The 24242-nt window shown below is 40.0% G+C and overlaps 1 protein-coding gene across 3 annotated transcripts; it reads left to right on the forward strand.

Annotated features, from left to right (window-relative positions):
* The first annotated feature begins 1924 nt into the window (after positions 1 to 1924).
* On the forward strand, positions 1925 to 22719 carry ZNF583 (zinc finger protein 583). Of its 3 annotated transcripts, none has more exons than XM_030942767.1 (5): positions 1925 to 2078; positions 4683 to 4781; positions 12169 to 12295; positions 12547 to 12645; positions 21029 to 22719. In XM_030942767.1, exons 2-5 carry the CDS (start codon positions 4773 to 4775, stop codon positions 22504 to 22506), a joined length of 1713 nt encoding a protein of 570 aa, XP_030798627.1. In that variant the 5' UTR covers positions 1925 to 2078; positions 4683 to 4772; the 3' UTR covers positions 22507 to 22719. The 3 variants fall into 3 exon arrangements, with proteins under 3 accessions (XP_030798627.1, XP_010385338.1, XP_010385336.1); XM_010387036.2 differs by having other exon boundaries at positions 12550 to 12645; XM_010387034.2 differs by lacking the exons at positions 1925 to 2078; positions 4683 to 4781 and having other exon boundaries at positions 12157 to 12295; positions 12550 to 12645.
* The last annotated feature ends 1523 nt before the right edge of the window (positions 22720 to 24242 follow it).

Here is a 24242-nt window from a genome sequence, read left to right on the forward strand (position 1 = left end):
GGTGGCGTGTGCCTGTAATCCCAGCTACTTGCAAGACTGAGACGGGAATCGCTTGAACCTGGGAGGCGGAGGTTGCATTGAGCTGAGATAGCAACACTGCACTCTAGCCTGGCAACAGAGCAAGACGCCCTCTCAAAAAAAAAAAAAAAAAAAAAAAAAAAAAGTTTCAGTTAGTATTTGCTGCTATCATAGTTGCATTTTTTTATTTTCTCAAATAAAATTCCCAGCTTCTATGATGCTCTTTGTCACTGGCAACTTTGGTCAGACAATTACATGAAACAATTGAAGGGCATAACAGGATTTTGGAAGGGATGGTACAGGATTGGGAGACAGAACTAGAGATAGGAGTTTATAAAATATTTTCAAAAACATTGAAGAATAGGAATAAGAGAGTATGATATTGTGAAATATATATTTGATCTTCCTAGTAGAGAACTCCTAAAATCCTTAGGAACTACAAAGTAAGAGTAAAAACTCTCTGTTTGCTAACGAGTTGACTGATAGCTGGCATCCCCTATATAGTTTCAGGATGCGGACTGGTTATGGAAAGACCAAGGCATGACTAGAAGGTTGGGACATTCAACCCCACCCACAACCCCAAGGAGGGGAGGGGATTTTAATCAACCATGTCTATGTAATGAAGCCGTAAAACTCCCAAAAGACAGGGTTCGGAGAGCTTCTACATAGCTGAACATGTCGAGGTTCTTGGGTGCAACACCCTTTCTTCTGTACCTTGCCCTATGCATCTCTTCATCTATATCCTTTATAATATCCTTTATAATAAACCAGTAAACATAAGTGTTCCCTGAGTTCTGTGAGCCACGCTAGCAAAATACTGAACTGCAAAGAGGGGGTGGTGAAAATCCCAATTTGAAGCTGGTGGGGTCAGATGTTCCAGAGACTGGACTTGTGAGTAGTGGGAAGGGGGAGGCAGGCTTGGGGACTGGGCCCTCAGCGAAAGGTGTCTGACCCGTCTCCAAGTAGACAGCGGCGGAATTGAACTGGAGGACACCCAGCTGGTGTTCGCTGCAGAACTCATTGAACTCACTCCTTGCTTGGTATGCGGGTGCTTGGTATGCGTGGGGAACTCCCCCATATTTGGTTAGAGAAGTCTTGTTATGATTAGTTGTCGAGATAATAGGAAAAAAAAATACACTTTTTGTTTTTTCCACTGATTCAGAGGGCATAACTGAAGGAAGGAAGAACTGAAAGAATGGTCTTAACACTCTGCTTCGCTTTTCTTGATAACACGCATTACTTCCCAATATGCATCAGTGTCCTTTATTATTAATTTTTTCCTATTGAATTCTTCCCGCATTAGAACGCTGCTTCATGAGGTGGGGATTTTGTCTGATTGTTCACTGCTGTGTGCCCAGGGCCTACGACAGTGCCCCACACAGTAGGCGCTCAATAAATGGCGAATGAAAAACAGGGTCAGGCGGAGACAGAAGAAACAGAAAGGGAAAGGAAAGAGAAAGCCCGGGCCGCCAGACAGCTTAATCACACGTACGTCCTACCGGGCCCCTCTCCAGCTGGCTCTGGCCACACACTGGTCCTCTAGGCTCCCTTTTCTCAGCGCTGGGCTCGCAGCCCCACCCGGAGCGCTTGAGCTCGGACGCGGCTACTGCGCGTGCGCGTCACCAGCTAGCACCCCGGCCTGGCAGCCTTTGGGGGGACCCGAGCCAGCTGCGCCTGCGCAGTCAGAGCCGGTCCTCCCAGGCCTCAAGTGGAACGGGTGGGTGAACGGGCAGTCGAACGGCCTGAGAGGGTTCAGTGGTCCGAGTGGGGTTCTGAAGGCCAGCGGAGGTAGGCTTACTAGGGAAGGCGGCGCAGCAGAAACTACCCGCAACCGAGCGGGGAGACCTGCGGCCTCCCGGGACCCTCGGCCACCATCCCAGCATCCTCTGCGCCGCGCCGGACCTGGACTTCATTTCCCAGCGGCCCCTGCGGCCTGCCCTAGCGCTGCGGCGCCTTTGTGAGCGCGGCCGGCGGCCAGGATCGAGCCCTGGCCCGGGCCCTGGCCCAGCCCCGGCCTCCAAGGACCGCGCGAAGGAAGTGCCCACCGGAGGGAGGAGGCGGTGAGGAGCGCGGGATGGAGCTGACGCCGGGAGCGGCCATGCCACCGTGTGTGGGACCGTGTGTGACAGTGTGTGAGAATGTTGTGACATTAAGGAACCGTGTGTGACAATGTGTTTGACAGTGTGGAACCGTGTGTGAGACCATGTGTGACTGTGTGAGAATGTGAGACCGTGTGTGACTGTGAGAATGTGTGTGAGACCGTGTGTGAATATGTGTGTCAGTGTGACACCATGTGGGACAAAATGTGGGATTGTGTGTGACAGTGTGAGACTGGGTGTGAGAATGTGTGTGACAGTATGAGACCGTTGCCCCTGTGTGTGCGGGAGCCTTTGACAGTATATGGAACCGTGTGGGATGTGTTTAAGACCACATCACCATGTGTGAGACTGACTGGGAATGTGTGACAGTGTTAAACTGTCACTATGCGTAGACCATGTGTGAACAGTGTGTAAGACCATGTCACTGTGTGTGTGACCTGTGTGTGCGGGATAGTGTAAGACTGTGTGACAGTGTGTGTGAATTTGTGAACAGAGTTTGACCATGTGTGTAGGATCATGTGAGACTGTGACAGTATGTGAGGCCATGTCACTGTGTGTGAGGCTATGTGGTTGTGTATGATATGTGGCTGTTGATGTGGGACCACGTGAAACTACGACTGAGAATTTGTGTGACAGTGTGTGAGTGTGTGTCACTGTATGTGAAACTATGTGAACAGAGTTTGTGTTGTTAGACTAAGATTGTATGTGACAGTGAGATTGTGCATGACAGTGTGTGATTATATGAGACTGACAGAGATTGTGTGACTTAGCACTGTGTATCATGCCGACAGTGAGTGTGACAGTGTGACTCAGAATGGCCTTATATGACCCATTGTGAGAGCAGGGCGGGCTACAATGTGGGGGCATGTCCATAGGTTGCCAGGGGAGGTGCCAGAGTGAGAAACTGTGTGGTTTGTTGTCTGTGATTTTTGTGGGCAGGAAGCTGTGTGGGTGCTTGGAGATGCTGGTGTTCTCTGTGGTTTGGGAGACTGCTGTTGTGGTGGAGAGACAGAGAGATGGAGATGAAGGGGAGAAGATGGAAAAAGGGAGAGGGGAAGAGAGCTGGAAAGGGAGAGACAAACAGGAGCCTCAGACTTAAGCCTGAAAACGCTGGCTGCTTGTCGTCTGGCACAGTAGTTTTTCCATCCCTCTCAGTCTCTGGGGGCATGTGAGGAATTTAACAGGAAAAAGGAATGGGAGACCTACCATGTGCTATTTATGAAAATAAATGACAGAAAGATGAAAATTTATTTAAGAAAGGATGTACCAAGCACTGTGCTCAATGCTTTATGTAGATCATTTCAGAATCCTCCCAACAATTGATAGGGAATAGTTACCATTTCACTGATAGGGAAACAGGTTTGCAGTGGTTACCTAACTTGCCAGAGGTTGTAGAGGTAGCATGTAGTGGTTTGGCTGTTTGAGACCAGGTGTTCTGATCCTTAAGCCTAGTGGTTCTTACCACTAAGTTATGCTGCTTCTTAGGTAATGGCTTTATTCTTCAAGACAGTGAGGTCTGGTAGATAAGAATTAATGATAGGGGTTTGGATGACTGTTCATGCATAGCCTGCCCCTCTTTCCCTCTCTCCTTCTTTCTCTCTGAGGAGATTGCCCAGAAAAGTCAAGAGATTAGTTTTCAGTTGTGGGTTGTCATAAGCCAAGACCTGAAGTAGGCCATCTTGACTCTTTGATCGAGTGTCCACCACACCACATGGACCCTCTGATGCTCACTCTGTGTATAGAGATGCTTTCTCTGAGAAATTTTACTTTGTAACTTTATCTCACATCCTTGCGGAAAGGGTGGGGACATATTTCCTTTCAACATCATGATCGGGTGGAAAGAATTAAAAGTTAGACCTGGTTTCCAGTTTGGCTTAATTCCTCATTACCATGATGTCTTGAATAATTAATTACTCCAATGAAGAGCCTTCGTGTGTGAAAGGGGGAAATCCTTGCTTGGTAATGCCACTGTGTAATTGCTGTTTTTGTTCTAAATTATAAATGGGAAGGTAACTTAAGCACAGAACATGTATGTTGTTTTTTGTTTGTTTGTTTGTTTGTTTTGAGAGAGAGTATCGCTCTGTTGCCCAGACTGGAGTGCAGTGGCATGATCTTGGCTCACTGCAAGCTCCGCTTCCCAGGTTCATGCCATTCTCCTGCCTCAGCCTCCCAAGTAGCTGGGACTACAGGCGCCCACCACCACACCCGGCTAATTTTTTGTATTTTTTAGTAGAGACTGGGTTTCACCGTGTTAGCCAGGATGGTCTTGATCTCCTGGCCTCGTGTCTCGATCTCCTGACCTCGTGATCCACCTGCCTCAGCCTCCCAAAGTGCTGAGATTATAGGCGTGAGCCATCGCACCTGGCCCATATGTTGTATCCTTAAGATCCAAAGCATGTGGGCAAAAGAATTGTAAATTTAGATATAAATGACTTGCTCAGCGATATCTCTAATTGACTCCTGAGGTTGGGGAAAGAAGGTGAAAGAGAAGGAAAGGTTTCTAGGCGGATGATACTGAGAGCTGCAGGGCAGGCCTGGCATTTTATGTTTTTTTTCCTTCTCCAGCTCTACTTTCTCAGGATACCATCCCTCTCCTGGAGAGGAGCCTGAAGGAGTAGGACAGAAGAACTGTCAAATTCTGGAATCCTTAAAGCCATGTCCAAGGTAAGGAAGCATTTCTTCTCTCTTCCCCAAAATGCCATCTTATTTTTTAGGTTATACGAACATTTTGTTTTTCTTCCAAAGTACTCCAACCTAACAAGGTTCCATTCATCCAGTGACTCATTCCTCATATCTTGCTTTCAAGTAAAAGTCTCCAAAAGCCTAGTCATCTTTTTTTTCCACAGCCAGCATTTTTATTTTCACTCAAGAAATAGTTCGGCACCTCCTCTGGGTTTAGTGTCTGTTAGAAGCTCTCAAGATGCAAAAATACACTCATTGACATATGATAACCTTCACTGTAGTAAGTTGATTCATTGAGATTAAGGTGTATGTTCAGTTGTAACCACTAGCATAAATAAAGCTTTTCCACAGACCTAGGTTTGAAAAGAAGGCAAGACAGGGGGGTTGTCAGGTGGTCTTAGTCACAGAACAGGGCAAAGTCTCTTGCTCAAAGTGATTTTGAGGAGTGAGATGTGTTGAGTCTTGAATATTAAAGTGTGGGTCAGCTAGGGCAGGGATTTTTCCAGGCACTCTGTGGGCTTTGAAGAATAGTATTCCAGGGAATAATGAGGTACCATTTTAGGGACATTCTGAGTGTCCACAGCTATGTTACTCTAGGTCATCTAGTTAAGATTAGTGAAATTAATATGTAAAAAATAGAACTTTTTTTGAAAAAGAGTAATGGGAGAGCACTTAAATCGACATTAAAGTAAAAGCTGTATATATCTATAATAATAAAAACAGTAGGTAGTGTGGAATGGAGCCAGAAGAAACATATAATGTTAAGAAACTATTCCAAGTATAAGAATTCCATAAGAATGGAAATATTCATTCACGGAACATATAGTTATTAAAGACCTTATGCTAAGTGCTGTGATAAATAAAAATAGGCCCTGTCTTTGTCTTCATAGAATTTAATGTATACTAGTTTAATTATATGATGTACTGATATTATTTTAAATCAATGGGGAAGGGATGGAATATTCATTTAGTAAAAAAAAAATTTCTGTACACGTAGATAAAAATACGTAGAGGTTAAATACATTGTATAGGTTAAATATATATAAAAAATACAAACCTCTAAGTTAAAATATAGAGAATGGAGAAAGAGTAAGGTGAGGCAGATGCAGAAATCAGCTAGTACAGCACTGTCCAATAGAACTTTCTGTGATGATTGACAGTAGAAATGTTCTATGTCTGCAGTGTTTAATATAGAAGCCACTAGCCAGATGTGGCTACAAAGACTTGTATATACTAGCATGACTGAGAAACTGAATTTGTGATGTTACTTGATTTAAATTTAGCCGTATGTAGCTAGTAGCTAGGGTATTAGACAGCACAGTCTTAGGCTTATAAAACAGTAAAGCCAGGAAGATAATTATGGGTGATCTTGTCCAAGTTTCTCATTCTACAGATGAAGAAAAGGAGGCCAGGGGAAGAAAGTGACATGTCCACGTGACCAGTTAGTGACTGAGTCAGATGTAAGAAGTTGTAATATACATTGAGGGTCAGTAACATCGATCATGGTGAGTGATGATATTAAGAGGGTGGTGGAAAATGATGAAGGACACTGTAGCAAGAATGTGATGGGGCTCATTATTTCACTCCCATGCCCAGAACCTTCATTGCCTTCCTATCTTACTTGGAATGAAATCCAGTATCCTAACCATGGCCTATAAGCCCCTTTGTACTTCAGCTCCTGGCTTTCCTAGACCTCATTTTCTACAAATATTTACCTCTCTTCATTTTAATGACAGTAGTGAATTTGCTGTCTCTCAGACGTACTCTGCTTTTTCTTGTCTCTGGACTTTTGCATTTGCTCCCCCATCCCCCTACATGTTGACATAGCTTGCCCTCCCATTTCACTCAGATTGTTGTTCAAACCTTACCTCTTCGTTTAGACTTACCTTGACCATATCATCTGCAATAAACACCCTATCACTCTTAATCACCCTTTACCTTCTTTTGTTTTTTGTCACTTGTCACTACCTGACATGTATGACCTTATGTTTAATGTTTCTCTCCTTTGTTAGAATATTAAGAGGAGGAACTTTGTTCTGTTCACCTTTGTATTCCTGACTCTTAGAATAGTGCCCGGTTGGTAATAGGCATTCAGATGAATTCCTCATCTGTGAGTGAGACCAGGATAGCTAGAGCTTGACACCTCTTCTTTCCTGCTGCTGATTTGGGAACAGAAGAAAGAAAAAGCTGAAAGTGTGATGTATAGAATAGATGGAATCCATTAGCCCAAATGCTGTTTCCAGGACCCCACCCCAGACCTCCTGAATCATGGTCTCTTGGTGGCACCTAAGAAAACACATTTTTATTGGGTTTCCCAGGATTATTATTATTATTTTTTGAGATGGGGTCTCACTATGTTGCCCAGACTGGTTCTGAACTTCTGGCCTCCAGTTATCTTCCTGCCTCAGCCTCCCAAGTAGCCAAGTAGCTGGATTACAGGTATCCAGGATGATTTTAATGCATGGCTTTTGAGAACCTCTGCCTTTAAAGATTATATTTAAAGTATACCTCTTGTAAGCAGCATATAATTGGCTAGTTTTTAAAAAGCTAGCCTGATCATCTTAATCTTTTAGTGTTTATCACATATTTAATATAATACTTATAGATATGTTTTTAAAACTACTGTATTTCTGTTTGTTTTCCATTTATCCAATCTGTTCTTTTTTCCTTTGTTTCTCCTTTTTTGCTTTTTTTGGTTAGGTTAGGTATTTTTCCTTATTATTTTAGTAATGATAAGTAATTGTTATTGTTCTTTTAGTGGCTTTTCTAAGATAATATTCATCCATTACTCATATGTAGTAATCCTTCTTTCTTCTGTAATCTTCTTCTATGATTAGTACCCTTATCGCTTCCTGAACAGGATGAGATGCCTATGGTGATGTAACTGCACAGTATTATTATTGCTCTATTTATAGTTACTGCTTTAGAACTCTTAATTTATTCCTGTGTTTTCATGCTTCCATTTCCCTTCTGTTTTCCTTCTACCTGAAGAACTCTGTGAGGATGTCTTTGAGTGCAAGCCAACACTTTACTCCCACCCTTAATTGTTTTTTTTCACTTCAAAAACAATTTGACTGTATTGTTGCTGGGTCAAAACAGTGTAATTAAAATTTTTTTTGAGGTTAAGTAATTTTGTGAAATCCTGGTCTCAATGGAGAGAACGACATCTATGAATCGATTTTAAAAAAATAATTCAAGACCTATGCAACATCATCGTAAAAAATTAAGATTTACCCAGCTGGGTGCGGTGGCTCACGCCTGTAATCCCAGCACTTTGAGGGGCCGAGGCGGGTGGATCAACTGAGGTCAGGAGTTTGAGACCAGCCTGGCCAACATGGTGAAACCCCCGTCTCTACTAAAAATACAAAAATATTAGCTGGGCATGGTGGTGGGTGCCTGTAATCCCAGCTACTTGGGAAACTGAGGCAGAAGACTTGCTTGAACACGGGAGGTGGAGTTTGCAGTGAGCTGAGATCATGCCACTGCACTCCAGCCTGGGTGACAAGGGCGGAAAACTCCATCTCAAAAAAAAAAAAAAATTAAGATTTACCCAACTGAAAATAAGCATGGGGGTTAGTAAGTAAGTAAGACAGGGCATAATTATACTATATAATATTACTCAGCCAATAAAAGTGACATTATCAGTAAGTGAAATATATACATAATCCTAGACATCAGTATAAGGAACTGTTTGAACAGATTATACTAACTATGAATTATAATTGCTTTTAGGAGGTCGAGTGACACAGGAGTAGGCATGGGGGTGAAAGACTTCCAATCCTAGCACTTTGGGAGGCCAAGGTAGGAGGATCGCTTGAGCCCAGGAGTTTGAGACCAGCCTGGGCAACATAGTGAGACATCATCTGTACCAAAAATTTAAAAATTACCTGGACCTGGTGATGAGCGCCTGTGGTCCCAGCTGCTTGAGAGGCCGAGGTTGGGAGAATCATTCAAGCCTTACAAGTTGAGACTGCAATCAGCCATGATCGTAACACTGCACTCCAGCCTGGGCGACAGAGCAAGATCCTGTCTCCCAAAAAATAAAATTTAAAAAAAAGGAGTGGGAGGAAATCACTGAGGGTAGAAATACTGGAGAGTATATTTTTAAGTTTCTTTAATGATGGTAATTTTTAAATTGCATCAAAAGAATTATAAAAAGCATTTGCAAGGTATTCATGGTCTCATTGGCTGAGGGGAAAATGTCAGATAATTAAAATACAGAATGCATTAGTTCATGTGTGCAGCTAAAAAATGTGTCTTGAGGACTTTGTGTAGCAAAAGCTTCTTCACTAATGTCTACACAATAAATGATGTGTGTGGAACACTTTCCTGCACAAAATTTTTTTTTTTTTTTTGAGGCGGAGTGTTGCTCTGTTGCCCAGGCTGGAGTGCAGTGGCGCGATCTCGGCTCACTGCAAGCTCCGCCTCCCGGGTTCACGCCATTCTCCTGCCTCAGCCTCCTACGTAGCTGGGACTACAGGCGCCGCCACCTCGCCCGGCTAGTTTTTTTGTATTTTTTTTAGTAGAGACGGGGTTTCACCGTGTTAGCCAGGATGGTCTTGATCTCCTGACCTCGTGATCCGCCCGTCTCGGCCTCCCAAAGTGCTGGGATTACAGGCTTGAGCCACCTCGCCCAGCCCTCCTGCACAAAATTTTAAAGAGTTTTATTGAAGTGTTTGAGTTACAGTAGAATGGATGAATAGCAGTGCCCAGGCCTATCCAGCACAAGTTTTACTTTTTAGACCTGATTCACATTCCTTTCCTTTTTTGAAGCGACGAGTCACTTCCGTAGATATCCTTGTATTAAGAAGTGTTTCAGAGATGGAAGCTTTTTAAACAGCTGATGCATGTAATTGATGTTTCTTGGAGCCATACTTTTGCTTTCTTTATAGATAACCTCCTTAACACTTTTGTGCATCGTTCTAACAGTAGCAGTTAACATTGACTCCTTTTTTTTTTCCATTGAAAAGGTTTCTAAATAAAATCACTGATGTATTTGAGTCTTTCTTCAACAGGAGCATTACTCTGCAAAGAGTCATATAAGGGTAGGGGTGATGTTCATATTTGACAACCAACAAGACAAAGGCACACAGCAGAACGTATCTTAGCTGGGATCCTGGCGTTTGCTGCCATGCTGGGCATTAATCTTCAGTTGCTGAATTCCTTACGGAGAAATCTGGTCACTAGCAGCACTCAGTGCAGTAGCTGTTTACCAGTGAGTGTGGCAATATTTCAGTGTTTAAGGAATCAGCATAGCTGTTCAGGTGTGTAACATTGAATCCCATCTCTATGTCAGCCCAGCTTAAGAGCAGGCTTTACTCTGTGACATGTCAAAACCAAGATGCCACGGAGTAAAGCCTGCTCTTAAGCTACCAAGATGCAGGCCGGGCGCCGTGGCTCAAGCCTGTAATCCCAGCACTTTGGGAGGCCGAGACGGGCGGATCACGAGGTCAGGAGATGGAGACCATCCTGGCTAACACGGTGAAACCCCATCTCTACTAAAAATACAAAAAACTAGCCGGGCGAGGTGGCGGCGCCTGTAGTCCCAGCTACTTGGGAGGCTGAGGCAGGAGAATGGCGTGAACCCGGGAGGCGGAGCTTGCAGTGAGCTGAGATCTGGCCACTGCACTCCAGCCTGGGTGACAGAGCGAAACTCTGTCTCAAAAAAACAAAAACAAAACCAAGATACATATGCCTAACCATACAGCAAGCCCTGGTAAGTCTTGAGCTGATTTATCTTGTTAGGAAGAAGACCCATTTTTAATTTTTAGGAAGCGAACTAGGTCTTGTTCCATGTTATCTTAAAGATCCTTAATTCAACATGCAGTAGTAGTATTTGGGAGCTGTACTGTAACATTTTAAAAACTCTTGCTCATCAAACAGGCACAGTTGTGTATGTTTCTCTAGTGAGAGCGGTGGGTATTTTTTGATGCATTTTATTATCAGACTTGGAGACGTTCACTATTTAAGTAAATTAATAGTGCTTAAATTATATTATTTTGTCTCTTATGTAGCATATTTATAAGTTACCAACTATCTTTACAACTTAGTGGGGTTATCAAGAGCTGTTAGGCAATCACTTGTTGCCTCTTACACACAGTCTCAGGAAAATTTTTGTTTCCAACCGAAATTTGTCCTATATTGAAATAACTTTTATTGTACTTCTTTGATTCCTTCTTATCAAGTACTGATTATACAGATTCAAACATTTATTGTAATAGTACTCTTCTTCTCAAGACATTAGAGTCATAGTCTTTGAGATCAACTTCATTTTATCTGTGACAAATTTTTTCTTGTTTTGATTCAGATACCTTTTTGTTTGTTTGTCTGTAGAAACAGGGTCTCATATATTGCCCAGGCTGGACTCAAGCATCCCAGGCAATCCTCCTGCCTCAGCCTCTTGAGTACCTGGAACTTTAGGCATGCATCATCACCTCTGGCCTGATTCAGATACCTTTTGTGACATCAAGCTGCTGTTCATCCAAACCATATGCCTTCCATTCATTTAAACCATCTACAGGGGAGGAATTTGTGTAAAACAAGTGTTTAAAATACAACACATACAAGACCTAGGTTGTCATTATGAAATGTGTACTGTGAAATGTAAAAAATATGTGAGATACCTGAGGTCATCAGTGAGATGAAATGCATCAGTTTGACAGCTGATTAGCAAATGTTATCTTTGCCACCAAGCACAAATTCAGTGGCATACTTCCACACATAAGGTGATCTGTCACTCAGCTGCTTGATTGCTCTCTGTTATGGTATACATTTAAGCCATATTTTTGCAAGTCAGTATAAAACTTTGTTTACTGTTTCTATTACATATATTTAATTTCAGAAAGTCAATATTGTAAGCATCAAACATTTTATATGTATTTTTATACAACCCTATTGATGTCTCTGGAACATTGACCATTCCATTTTACTGAGTTTGGAAAAATGCCAGGTTCAACCATGTACATGTTAAAAAGCTTAACTCAGCCTGTTTCCTCCTTGAAGCTCTTTACTTCCCCAGTGTATCTGATTTTCCAATATTGAGAAATACTCTGGCATTTAATATGAATAACATATTTTATACTCGATTTACAGTGTTCTGTTATTTTCCAATTTTGTGTGTGTTATAAATCCTCCAACAGTAGGATTATCTCTCAAATTGTATACTTTCCATGACAGAATATCAAAACAAAGCACAAAGAAGTCATCTAGTAATTATCTGACATGTGTTGCCCAGAACCTAAGATACTGTCAGAAAGTTTTGCTATGTGCAATATTTCTCTCTAAAAGTATAGACAATTTAACTTTTTAACCTAGGCTCATGTGAGGATATGAACACTAGTTGAGCAAGAATGTGTTTATGTCATTTCAGGATTTGGTGACATTTGGGGATGTGGCTGTAAATTTCTCTCAAGAGGAATGGGAATGGCTGAACCCCGCTCAGAGGAATTTGTACAGGAAAGTGATGTTGGAGAACTACAGGAGCTTGGTATCACTGGGTAAGGACGTCTCCTGTAATTCGGAATCTCATGGGACTGAGCTCCAGTGTAATGTTGGGAAACCTCTGATGTCCTTCACTAAATTTCCCTTTCTTGTGCTTCCCAAAATAGGTTGAATTTTTAGAACTGGCAGCTTCATCTTCCCCATTCTTATTCCTCAGCTCCCTCCCATTATGCTCCCACCTTCTTGATGATGCAGAAACTTGATCTTACTTATATACCTGCCTAATTCCCCTTTTATTTTTTGTAAGCAGGAGTTTCTGTTTCTAAGCCAGATGTGATCTCATTATTGGAGCAAGGAAAAGAGCCCTGGATGGTGAAGAAGGAGGGAACAAGAGGCACATGCCCTGGTGAGTGAGAGAGAAATAGGGAGATAGAAGCCATTACCAGGAAAAGCTCAGCAATTCTGAAAGATTTCAGTTCATCATTGATGTTTCCTGGGTAGCTTTTCTTAAAGATTCAAAGCCTGGGAAGAAATATTGAGGCATCTTTAGCATGAGCTCCTCAATTTGTTCTCTGTGTTTATATTCTCTCACAAGTTACAGTCTTCTCTGACAGTAATCTTCTCTGATAACCCATTTTCCTATTGTTGGACCCAAATGTCACAGCATCTCCTTGTCCTTGCCTTTTAGTTTTATACAGGTTGCTTTGTTTCATTTTTTAAAATCCAGGTGCCTATAATCCCGGCTTTTTGGGAAACCAAGGTGGGTGGATCACTTGAGCCCAGGCGTTCGAGACCAGCCTGGGCAACATGGTAAAACTAAAAATACACACACAAAAAAAATCAGCCAGGCCTGGTGGCATGCAACTGTAATATCTACGTGGGAGGCTGAGGTGGGAGGATCACCTGAGCCTATGATCTGAGAGCATGCCACTGCACTCCAGCCTGGGCAACAAAGCAAGCGCCTGTCTTAAAAAAAAAAAAAAAAGCCAATTTTTTTTTGTTTGTTTGTTTTCCTTTCTCAGTTACTCATTCCTTTTAGATTGAAGGATTGATGCATTTATTTATTTATTTATTTTCCAAGCCTCATTGGCTTTATGTTTTGTTTGTTTGTTTGTTTTGAGATGGAGTCTCGCTCTGTCACCCAGGCTGGAGTGCAGTGGCCGGATCTCAGCTCACTGCAGCTCTGCCTCTTGGGTTTATGCCATTCTCCTGCCTCAGCCTCCCAAGTAGCTGGGACTACAGGCGCCCGCCATCTTGCCTGGCTAATTTTTCGTACTTTTTAGTAGACACGGGGTTTCACCATGTTAGCCAGGATGGTCTCGATCTCCTGACCTCGTGATCGGCCCATCTCGGCCTCCCAAACTGCTGGGATTACAGGCTTGAGCCACCGCGCCCGGCCGACTTTATGTTTTGAGAAGAGGATTCTGCTAAATTCTTGGGATTATTCAGAGGCTTATACACCAGCAAAGAAGAAAGAAAGCCAATTTTATTTACAAGTGTGGGTAACTACAAGATGATAACACTTAATAGAAACAATCAGAAGAATAGGTTGATAGAAGGAAAGATGATAAATTTAGCTGTGGACATAAGAGGGTTATATGTATAAGATGAGGAGAGTTCCAAGCAAAGAAATGCAACATGCAACTGGTTTAGAAGATAGGGTCTGAGAAAAATACTCTGATTTAGAGATGTCAGTGTGAATGAATGAGATCACTGGTCTTAAGAGTTTGAGAGATAAAGCCTGATGCTGAGGCCTTTGTGGGAGAAGTGAATCTTTGACAACTTTCTCAGTATCCTCCATGGTAAATGGCATCTCTATAGTTTGTCTTTGGTTAATATATATATATTTTTAGATGCGGTCTTGACCTGTTGCCCAGGCTGGAGTGCAGTGGTGCACTGCAATCTTCACCTCCCAAGTTCAAGCAATTCTCTTGCCTCAGCCTCCCAAGTAGCTGGGATTACAGGCATGCGCCACCATGCCCAGCTAATTTTTCTGTATTTTAAGGAGAGATGGGGTTTCACTATGTTGGTCAGGGTGGTCTTGTACTTGTGACCTCAAATGATCTGCCCACCTGGGCCTCCCAAAGTGCTGGGATTACAGGCATGAGCCACTGCTTCCAGCCTGTCTTTGGTTAAATTTTATGCGTTTTAATTTTTCTAGATAATTGTTCTTTTCATTTAGGTTATCAGATTTCATGAATTTGAGCAAAGTAATATACAATTATTTTTCTTTTTTTGTATCTATAATGGTTTCCAATTTTAATTTCTTATTTTGTATAACTATTCTTTTTTAAAAAGAATATATTGGTCAGGTGTGGTGGCTTAAACCTGTAATCCCGGCACTTTGGGAGGCCGAGGAGTGTGGATCATGAGGTCAGGAGTTCAAGACCAGCCTGGCCAAGATGGTGAAACCCTGCCTCTACTAGAAATACAAAAATTAGCCAGGTGTGGTGACAGGCTCCTGTATATTCCAGCTACTCAGGAGGCTGAGGCAGAGAATCACTTGAACTCGGGAGGTGGAGGTTGCAGTGAGCCAAGATCAAACCACTGAACTTTAACCTGGGAGACAGAGCGAGACTCTGTCTCAAAAAAAAAAAAGAATATATGTATTATTAGGTCGCTCTGCTCATAAATAAGTTTATTTGTAAATAACTAGCTTATGGATTTATGTATTAGTATTCTTTTCCAATTTTCTGTTTTTTTCATACTAATTCATAAAATATTTTCTCCTTACTAATTCTTTCATTCTAATTTTCTTATTTATTTTGATCTCCACAGTGCTGAAATGAGAGCTTGATCTATTAATTTCATTCTTTTATTTAGTAATGAGATGATTAAGGACTATGAATTTTCCTCTTAGTTTGTCTTTGTCTATCTCCTGTAGATTTTCATACTTAAGTGTTTTTGTTACTGCTGTTCATACTAGATGATCTACTTTAAAAATTTTTTTTTTCACACAGGGTTGTTTAAAAGAGAGTTTTCTGGTTTTATTGTATTTGATCAGACAGTATTATTATTAAGGAATTATTTATATTTAGTAAACTGGATACATATAAATTGTACAGTTTGATGACACTTGCATATACCCATGAAACTGTCACCACAATCAAGACACATTTAGTATTTCTATCACCCCAAAAGATAGCTTGTGTCTTTCCATCTATCCTACTCTCCACTCCCAGTTCCAAACAAACATGAATCTGATCTTTGTTGTTTTTTATTAATTTGCATCTAAAGCAAATGGAATCATACAGTATGTATTTTGTTATGTCTGGCTTATTTCACTCAGCATAATGATCTTGAAATTTATCTATATTGTTGCAGGATGAATGCAACATTTCATTTATCCATTCACCTAGTGATGGACATTTGGGTTGTTTCCAGTTTGGGGCTATTATAAATAAAGTTGCTATACAGCTGTCATGTACAGGACTTTGTGTGAACATATATTTTTATTTTTGGGGGGTAAATACCTAAGATGGAAGAACTGAATTATATGACAGGTATATGTTTAACTCTGTTAGAAACTGTCAGTTTTCTGAAGGAATTATACCATTCTTTTAGCAGTGTATGAGACTTCCAGTTAATCCACATTCTCACCAAATCTTGGTATCATTAGTAGTATTTTTAATTTTAGTCATTCTAAAAGTTGTGTTGTGGTTTTAGTATGCATTTCTGGAATGACTAATAATGTTGAGCCTCTTTTCATATGCTTACTGGCCATGCATATAACTTGTATAAAATATTTGTTCAAATATTTTGCCCATGTTTTATTGGATTGTTTATCTTATGAGTTGTAAGAGTTCTGTATATTATCTTAAAACAAGTTCTTTATCATTTATATGTATTGGCTTATAAATGCCAATTATGGCTTGCCTTTTTGTTTTTCTACTGCCACCTCTGTTGGAGACAAAGTTTGCAATTCTTGTAAAATCCAATTTCTTAATTTGTCTTAGTTGGTGCTTCTTATATCTAAGAAATTCTTGCTACTCCCAGGTCACAGATATATTTTTCTAGGAGTTTTAAAGTTTTAGCATTTACATTTAGCTCTGTGAATGATTTTGAGGTAATTTATGTGTCTTGTGTGAGGTAAAGGTTCCTATTTTTTCCATATGGATATACAGTTGCCCCAAGACCGTTTGTCAGGAAACACTTTCTCTTCCTAATTGTATCACCTTGCCACTTTTCCTGATCATCACTTGACCACATATGTGTGGGTATAGTTCTGGAATCTCTTCTGTTCCATTGATCTATATGTCTATTGTCTCACCAGTTCCATACTGCCTTGATTACTGTAGCTTTATGGTAAGTTTTGATATCAGATAGTGCAATTTGTAAAATTGCCTTGACTGTTTTAGTTTTAGATCATTTGCATTTCATATAAATTTCAGAATGAAGTTGAGAATTTCTACTCAAAAAACTTAGATTTTTGCTGGGATTACATTGATTCTGTACATCAACTGAAAAGGAACTGACCTCTTAACATTGAGTCTTCTAATATAAGTATGGTTTATTAAGCCATTTATTACTCTTTAAAAATGTCTCGAAGTTGGGTGTGATGGTGTGCGCTGGTAATCTTAGCTACTTGAGAGGCTGAGTTGGAAGGATTACTTGAGTCCAGGACTTTGAGACTAGCCTGGACAACATAGCAAGACTCTGTCTGAAAAAGAAAAAGGAAAAATAATAAAATTTATTTTAAGAATATTTTGTAGTATGCAGTGTAGTGGTACTCTGTTAAATTTTTTTCCTAAGTGTTTAATAGCTTTTTGAGTGCTATAATAAATATAATTTTTTAACAATTCAGTTTTCTTTTTTTTTTTTTTGAGACGGAGTCTTGCTCTGTCACCAGGCTGGAGTGCAGTGACTCAATCTCGGCTCACTGCAACATCCACCTCCCAGGTTCAAGTGATTCTCCTGCCTCAGCCTCCCAAGTAGCTGGGACTACAGGCACATGCTACCACGCCTAGCTAATTTTTGTATTTTTAGTAGACACGGGGTTTCACCCAGTTGGCCAGAATGGTCATGATTCTTGTCCTCGTGATCTGCCCACCTCAGCCTCCCAAAGTGCTGGGATTACAGGCATGAGCCACCGCGCCCGGCCTGCAGGTTTACTTTCTTATAATTTTTTTATCTCATTTTGGTATCAAGATAATACTGGCCTTATGAAACCAAGTTGGAAAGTGTTTTTCTTTTTCTCTTTTCTGACAGTTTGGATAAAATGATATTATTTCTTCCTTAAATATTTGATGGAATTCACCAATGAAGACATCTGGGCCTGAAGTATTTTTTACATAACAGCTTTAATGGATATAGGGTTAATCAGGTTATCTGATTTTTGTTGAATCAGCTTTGGTAGGCTATGTCTTTCAAGAGATTTCTGTGTTTCATCTGAGTTGTTCAATTTATTAACATTTTTAAAAAACAGCTGTATGATATGTAATGATAACTCCTCTGGTGTTGCTGATATCTATTCTTTTTTTCTGATAACTGATGTTTTAAAAGAACCTACTTTTGTTTTATTTCCTCTGTTGTTGTTTTTCTGTATTGTTAATTTTCTTTCTTAACTTTTTGCTTCTACTTTCCTTAAGTTTACTTTGGTCTTTTCTTCACTTCTTGAGGTGACATCTTAGATTATTGATTTTTAGACTTTTAGTTGTTTTCTAATATAAGCATTTGAAAACTAGATTTTCCTTTAAGTACCGTTTTAGCTGTATCCTCTGATTTTGATATGTTGTATTGTTATTATCAACCGAGATATTTTCTAATTTCTCTTACTATACTCTTTTGGCCCATGATTTATAATCATGGGCCCATGATTTGGCCCATGATATATAACTTCTATTGAGGTTAGAGAGCATACTTACCTTGGTTTCGGTACTTTGGAATTTATAGAGACTTGGTTTATACCCCAGAATATAGTCTATCTTATTTACTGAACACACCGTGTGCACTCGAATACATGTTGTACAAGTGTTGGGTGTAGTGTTGTATAAATATAAATCAGATCAAAGTAGTTAACCCTGTTGAGATCCTCTTTGTTACTATTTTCTCCTAGTTTTGTCAGTTTCTGAGCAAAGCATGTGTTAGTTGCCTATTATGACTATAGGATTACCTATTTCTTACACTTTCAATTTTTGTTTTATGTATTTTAAGGCTTTATATTAGGTGCACACACATTAAAGATTATTTCTTTCTGGTGAATTGATCCCTTTATTACTAATGTCTCTTTGTCTTTGGTAATACTCAGTTTTTTTTTTTTTTTTTTTTTTTTTGAGGCGGAGTCTCCCTCTGTCACCCGGACTGGAGTGCAGTGGCCGGATCTCAGCTCACTGCAAGCTCCACCTCCTGGGTTCCCGCCATTCTCCTGCCTCAGCCTCCTGAGTAGCTGGGACTACAGGCGCCCGCCACCTGGCCCAGCTAGTTTTTTGTATTTTTAGTAGAGACGGGGTTTCACTGTGTTAGCCAGGATGGTCTCGATCTCCTGACCTCGTGATCCGCCCGTCTCGGCCTCCCAAAGTGCTGGGATGACAGGCTTGAGCCACCGCGCCCGGCCAATACTCAGTTTTAAAGTCTATTTTATCTGACACGAATATAGTCAGTCTAGCCTTATGCTTACTGTTTGAATGTTACGTCCTTATCTGTTTACTATTTAATGTATTCTTATATATAATGTGAGGTTTCTATAAACAGCATATAATTGTGTCTTTCATTTTGATGATTCCTATAAACTCTGCCTTTTAACTTAATGAGGAGTTCATTAATATTTAATTATTTGTATAATTTGAGTTGGGTCTACTATTGTTTTCTCTTTAATATTTCTCATTAAAAAATATTTGCTCATCTCTATCTTCTTTTGGGATGTTTGAATATTTTTTATAATTCCATTTTATTTTATCTGCTGGCTTGTTGTACCTTTTTATATTATGCTTCCAGTGGGTGCTATTGTGCAGTGATGCTCCAAATGTGGTCCTGAGACCAGCAGCATCACCTGTGAATTTATTAGAAATGAAGATTCTCAGCCCTCAACCTCCACTAACTCAATCAAAAACTCTGTGCACAGAGTATAGCAATCTGTCATTTAGCAAGTTTTATCTAATTCTGATACACTCTAAAATGTAAGAATCATGCCTGTAACTGATTATAACATCCATCCTTAACTTTTCAGTCTAATGAGAATTAGTATTCATCAATGACTATACCTATGTTTTTACTTCCTTATTATAGTTTTATCATCCTAATTCTGGGCTTATTTAATTAGATCATTGCTCCTTTGCAGTCATTTCATATTTCTTTTTTGACCCATGAGTCTTCAGAATTTAATTTTCATGTTGACTTTCTATAGGGCATTCATGAGTGTGATTTGCAACTGTTTAGAGAGGAAAGTGGAATTTGGAAGGGCACTGAGGCAGCAGAGTGGGAGTCAGCAGCCTCAATTTAAGTATGTTGCCTTCAGATTCTTTTCCTTCCAAATATCATTATCCACTATAATATTTTAGTAATAATATTCCATTTGATTTCAGACATTTACCCCATTCATGCAAACATGTCATTCCAATAAGAGGATGAATTAGTGTGGTGACTTATGTATTATTGATTCAGTATTTATTCCAAAGATACTAAGCACCTTCTATCTTTCCAGGCTATTTTAGGCAATGGGTGTTCAAGGGTGAGAAAAAAAGTTCCTACACATGAATGTTTACATTCTAATGAGAATAGTGAGTAAGTTGACATGTAATATGATATTAAATAAGTTAAGTGCTGTGAAGTGCAAAGCAGGAGGAAAGAGAAACATAAGAGCATGGAATACTTCATATTGGATGTTCAGCAAAGGCCATACTGAAGAGGTAATATGTGAACAGAACCTCAAGTGAAGAAGTGCACTGAGAGAAGGGATCAAGCAGGTATCTGTGGAAAGTGCTTTTCAGGCAGAGAAATGGCAAGTCTGGTGTTCCTAAGTGGAAATATAGTGAATTCCCATATGACTGAAGTGGAGGAAGCAAGCAGGAGCGTAGTAGAATATAAGATCAGAGAACACCAGGTCATGTAGAGTTTTGTAAACCAGGGTAGGAATTTTGGCTTTATTATAAACGTAGTACGAAACTGCAGGAAAATCTTAAGCAGAAAAATGAAGTGATCTGATTTGGAACTGAACACGGGAAGGCAGATTAAGTTCTGTGCTAGGTTAGTAAGACCAAGCAGTTTGATAGAAAACTATTCTTATATGAAGGCATCTTAGGGATCAATTGAAAATTTACATACGGTTGGAATTTGTTACATAGAAAATGATTTTCAGGAAGACTTTTTTCTAACTGCAAATGTTTACCCACAGAGTTTTATGAACAATATGAACAACCATAAAGTTTTACATGTATCCTATTAAGGATATTAATACTGCCTAGTGTTGTTTTTAGGCCTGTGATTCCAGTGGAGTTTTTAAATCATGTTAACATCATAAAACTGGCTTATTAAAGATAACTTAGCTTGAATGCAGGATAACCTATGATAAGACAGAAAAGGTGTTTGAAGTCTGTTATTAACTTAGCTATAAAAAGCTGATTATGATTTTGGATGACCACATTGTTTTGTTCTTCTTATATTTACCTTACTGGTTGTCAATGATTATTTCCTTAATCAACTCTCTTAAATTCTTATTATTTATAATGTCATTATTTTAGAATGCATTGTAAGCTTTTAAATCCTTTAACTTGTTATGTATTTTATTCACATGTTTAAGAAGTTTCTTCTAGTGAATTAAATACAAAAGACATTTGTTTCTTGATGTCTTTTAGATTGGGAGTATGTATTTAAAAACAGTGAATTTTCATCAAAGCAAGAGACATATGAAGAATCATCCACAGTTGTGACAGTGGGAACAAGACATCTTAGTTATAGCCTTGACTACCCCAATTTCAGAGAAGACTGTCAAAGTGAGGACTGGTATAAGAACCAGCTGGGAAGTCAAGAGGTACATCTTAGTCAATTAATCATCACTCATAAGGAAATCCTTCCAGAAGTTCAACATAAAGAATATAACAAATCTTGGCAAACATTCCACCAGGATACAATCTTTGATATACAACAGAGTTTTCCCACCAAAGAAAAAGAACATAAGCATGAACCACAAAAGAAAAGTTACCGGAAAAAATCTGTTGAAATGAAACATAGGAAAGTCTATGTAGAAAAGAAACTTTTGAAATGTAATGACTGTGAGAAAGTCTTCAACCAGAGCTCATCCCTTACTCTTCATCAGAGAATTCATACTGGAGAGAAACCCTATGCATGTGTTGAATGTGGGAAAACGTTCAGCCAGAGTGCAAACTTGGCACAACATAAGAGAATACATACTGGGGAGAAACCTTATGAATGTAAAGAATGTAGGAAAGCCTTCAGCCAGAATGCACATCTGGCCCAACATCAGAGAGTTCATACTGGAGAGAAACCCTATCAGTGTAAAGAATGTAAAAAAGCCTTCAGCCAGATTGCACACCTGACTCAGCATCAGAGAGTTCATACTGGAGAGAGACCTTTCGAATGTATTGAATGTGGAAAGGCCTTTAGTAATGGTTCATTTCTTGCTCAGCATCAGAGAATTCATACAGGAGAGAAACCTTATGTGTGTAATGTGTGTGGGAAAGCCTTTAGCCATCGCGGATACCTAATTGTACATCAGAGAATTCATACTGGAGAGAGACCCTACGAATGTAAGGAATGTAGGAAAGCCTTCAGCCAGTATGCACACCTTGCTCAACATCAGAGAGTTCATACTGGAGAAAAACCTTATGAATGTAAAGTATGTAGGAAAGCCTTCAGCCAAATTGCATACCTTGATCAACATCAGAGGGTTCATACTGGAGAGAAACCCTATGAATGTATTGAATGTGGGAAGGCCTTTAGCAATAGTTCATCACTTGCACAACATCAGAGAAGTCATACTGGAGAAAAACCCTATATGTGTAAGGAATGTAGGAAAACATTTAGCCAGAATGCAGGCCTTGCTCAACATCAGAGAATTCATACTGGAGAGAAACCTTATGAATGTAATGTTTGTGGGAAAGCCTTTAGCTATAGTGGATCTCTTACTCTACATCAGAGAATTCATACTGGAGAGAGACCGTATGAATGTAAAGATTGCAGGAAATCTTTCAGGCAGCGTGCACATCTTGCTCATCACGAAAGAATTCATACTATGGAGTCATTCTTGACTCTTTCCTCTCCCTCACCCTCCACATCAAATCAGTTGTCAAGACCTGTAGGTTTCATCTCCTGAATATGTCTGAAATCTCACCTCTTTAATCCATTTCCATTCCATCATCCTTGTCCAATGCACATTAATATATTTGACATGGGATACTCGAGTAGCTTTCCAGTTAGTCTCCTTGTATTCACCATTGTCTGTGTCAGCTGTCCACATTGCAGCCAAATTTGTATTTTAAAAAAATGTTTAATATCATTTCTCCCTCATTAAAATTCCTCAGTGGCATCCCATAGTTTTTAAGTTAAAGCACACATTCTTCAAAATAGCCTAAAAACCTAGCCTCTAACACCTTGTTCCAGGCTACCTTCCAAAGTTCCTATCTTTTGTCACTACCCATCTCATTCTCTGAATACTTATCCAGGATTAAGACACATTTTCCAGAATCAAAAAGATCTGGGTTCCAATCTTTGCACTTCCATTTTCTGCCCTCTAATTTGGGGGCAGCATTTTGTGCTTTGTAAGCTTCAGTCTGATTTATAGTGTGGGAATAATAATGGTTCTACCTCAAAAGTTAATAGAAGAATGAAATAATGCATGTAAATTGCTCAGCAGCGTGCCTAGCATAAAGTAATTAAACATTAATGTAAAGTGAAAAGATAACCATACTATACATAGAAGAGCCGATCATCTCGGCCATGATTATCTCAGAAATAAAAAAGACATGCAGCAGCTCAGGACTGAGAGATTGTGAAGTTTTTTTTTTTATTAGGAATGGTAGGCATTTTTCTAAAAGTAGGTGAGGAGAGTATCTAATACAGTAGGATTGACATTAGAGTCCATCATATAGGGTAAAATGGTGGCTTCTATCTCAGCATTGACTAGATATTTAACAGTTCTAAGAAGCTAATGTCTTATTTTAAAAGTTTTTTTTTTTTTTTTTTTTTTTTTTTTGAGACGGAGTCTCGCTCTGTCACCCAGGCTGGAGTGCAGTGGCTGGATCTCAGCTCACTGCAAGCTCCACCTCCCGGGTTTACGCCATTCTCTCGCCTCAGCCTCCCAAGTAGCTGGGACTACAGGCGCCCGCCATCTCGCCCGGCTTTTTTGTATTTTTTTTTTTAGTAGAGACGGGGTTTCACCGTGTTAGCCAGGATGGTCTCGATCTCCTGACCTCGTGATCCGCCCGTCTCGGCCTCCCAAAGTGCTGGGATTACAGGCTTGAGCCACCGCGCCCGGCCTAAAAGTTTTTTTTTTTCGAGATGGAGTCTTGCTCTGTTGCCCAGGCTAGAATGCAATGGTGCAATCTTGGGTCACTGCAACCTCTACCTCCCAGGTTTAAGTGATTCTCCTGCCTCAGCCTCCTGAGTAGCTGGGATTATAGACATGCACCACCGTGCCTGGCTAATTTTTGTATTTTTAGTAGAGACACGGTTTTGACATGTCGGCCAGGCTTTTCTCTAATTCCTGACGTCAGGTGATCCGCCTGTCTTGGCCTCCCGAAGTGCTGGGATTACATGCGTGAGCTACCGTGCCTGGCATAAAAAGTCATTTTTAATAAGACAGCTTACTGAGATGTATTCATCATTTACATGTAAACAAAGGCAAAATCAAAATTAAAAATCGTGAAACATCAGTAACCAATGAAGAGTAGAAAATAAAGTTTAAGTTTGAACTCCTTTTCTAAATCTGGGTAAATGAATTGTATCAAACCTATGTCATTAAAACTAATAAAGGTTGTTAAATTACTAAAATTTCAAAACTAGTGAAGAAAAGAAACCAAAACTGTAGGTGAGTTCTCATAAACTGGCCCA

The sequence above is a fragment of the Rhinopithecus roxellana genome, chromosome 12 (assembly GCF_007565055.1).
Source record: "Rhinopithecus roxellana isolate Shanxi Qingling chromosome 12, ASM756505v1, whole genome shotgun sequence".
Lineage (NCBI taxonomy): Eukaryota > Metazoa > Chordata > Mammalia > Primates > Cercopithecidae > Rhinopithecus > Rhinopithecus roxellana.

Bases quoted from the DNA above. Each gene is read 5' to 3' on its own strand.
- ZNF583 (XM_030942767.1), top strand. The intron at 12,296-12,546 runs GTAAGGACGTCT...ATTTTTTGTAAG, and splicing joins CAGGAGCTTGGTATCACTGG to CAGGAGTTTCTGTTTCTAAG. The intron at 12,646-21,028 runs GTGAGTGAGAGA...GATGTCTTTTAG, and splicing joins AACAAGAGGCACATGCCCTG to ATTGGGAGTATGTATTTAAA.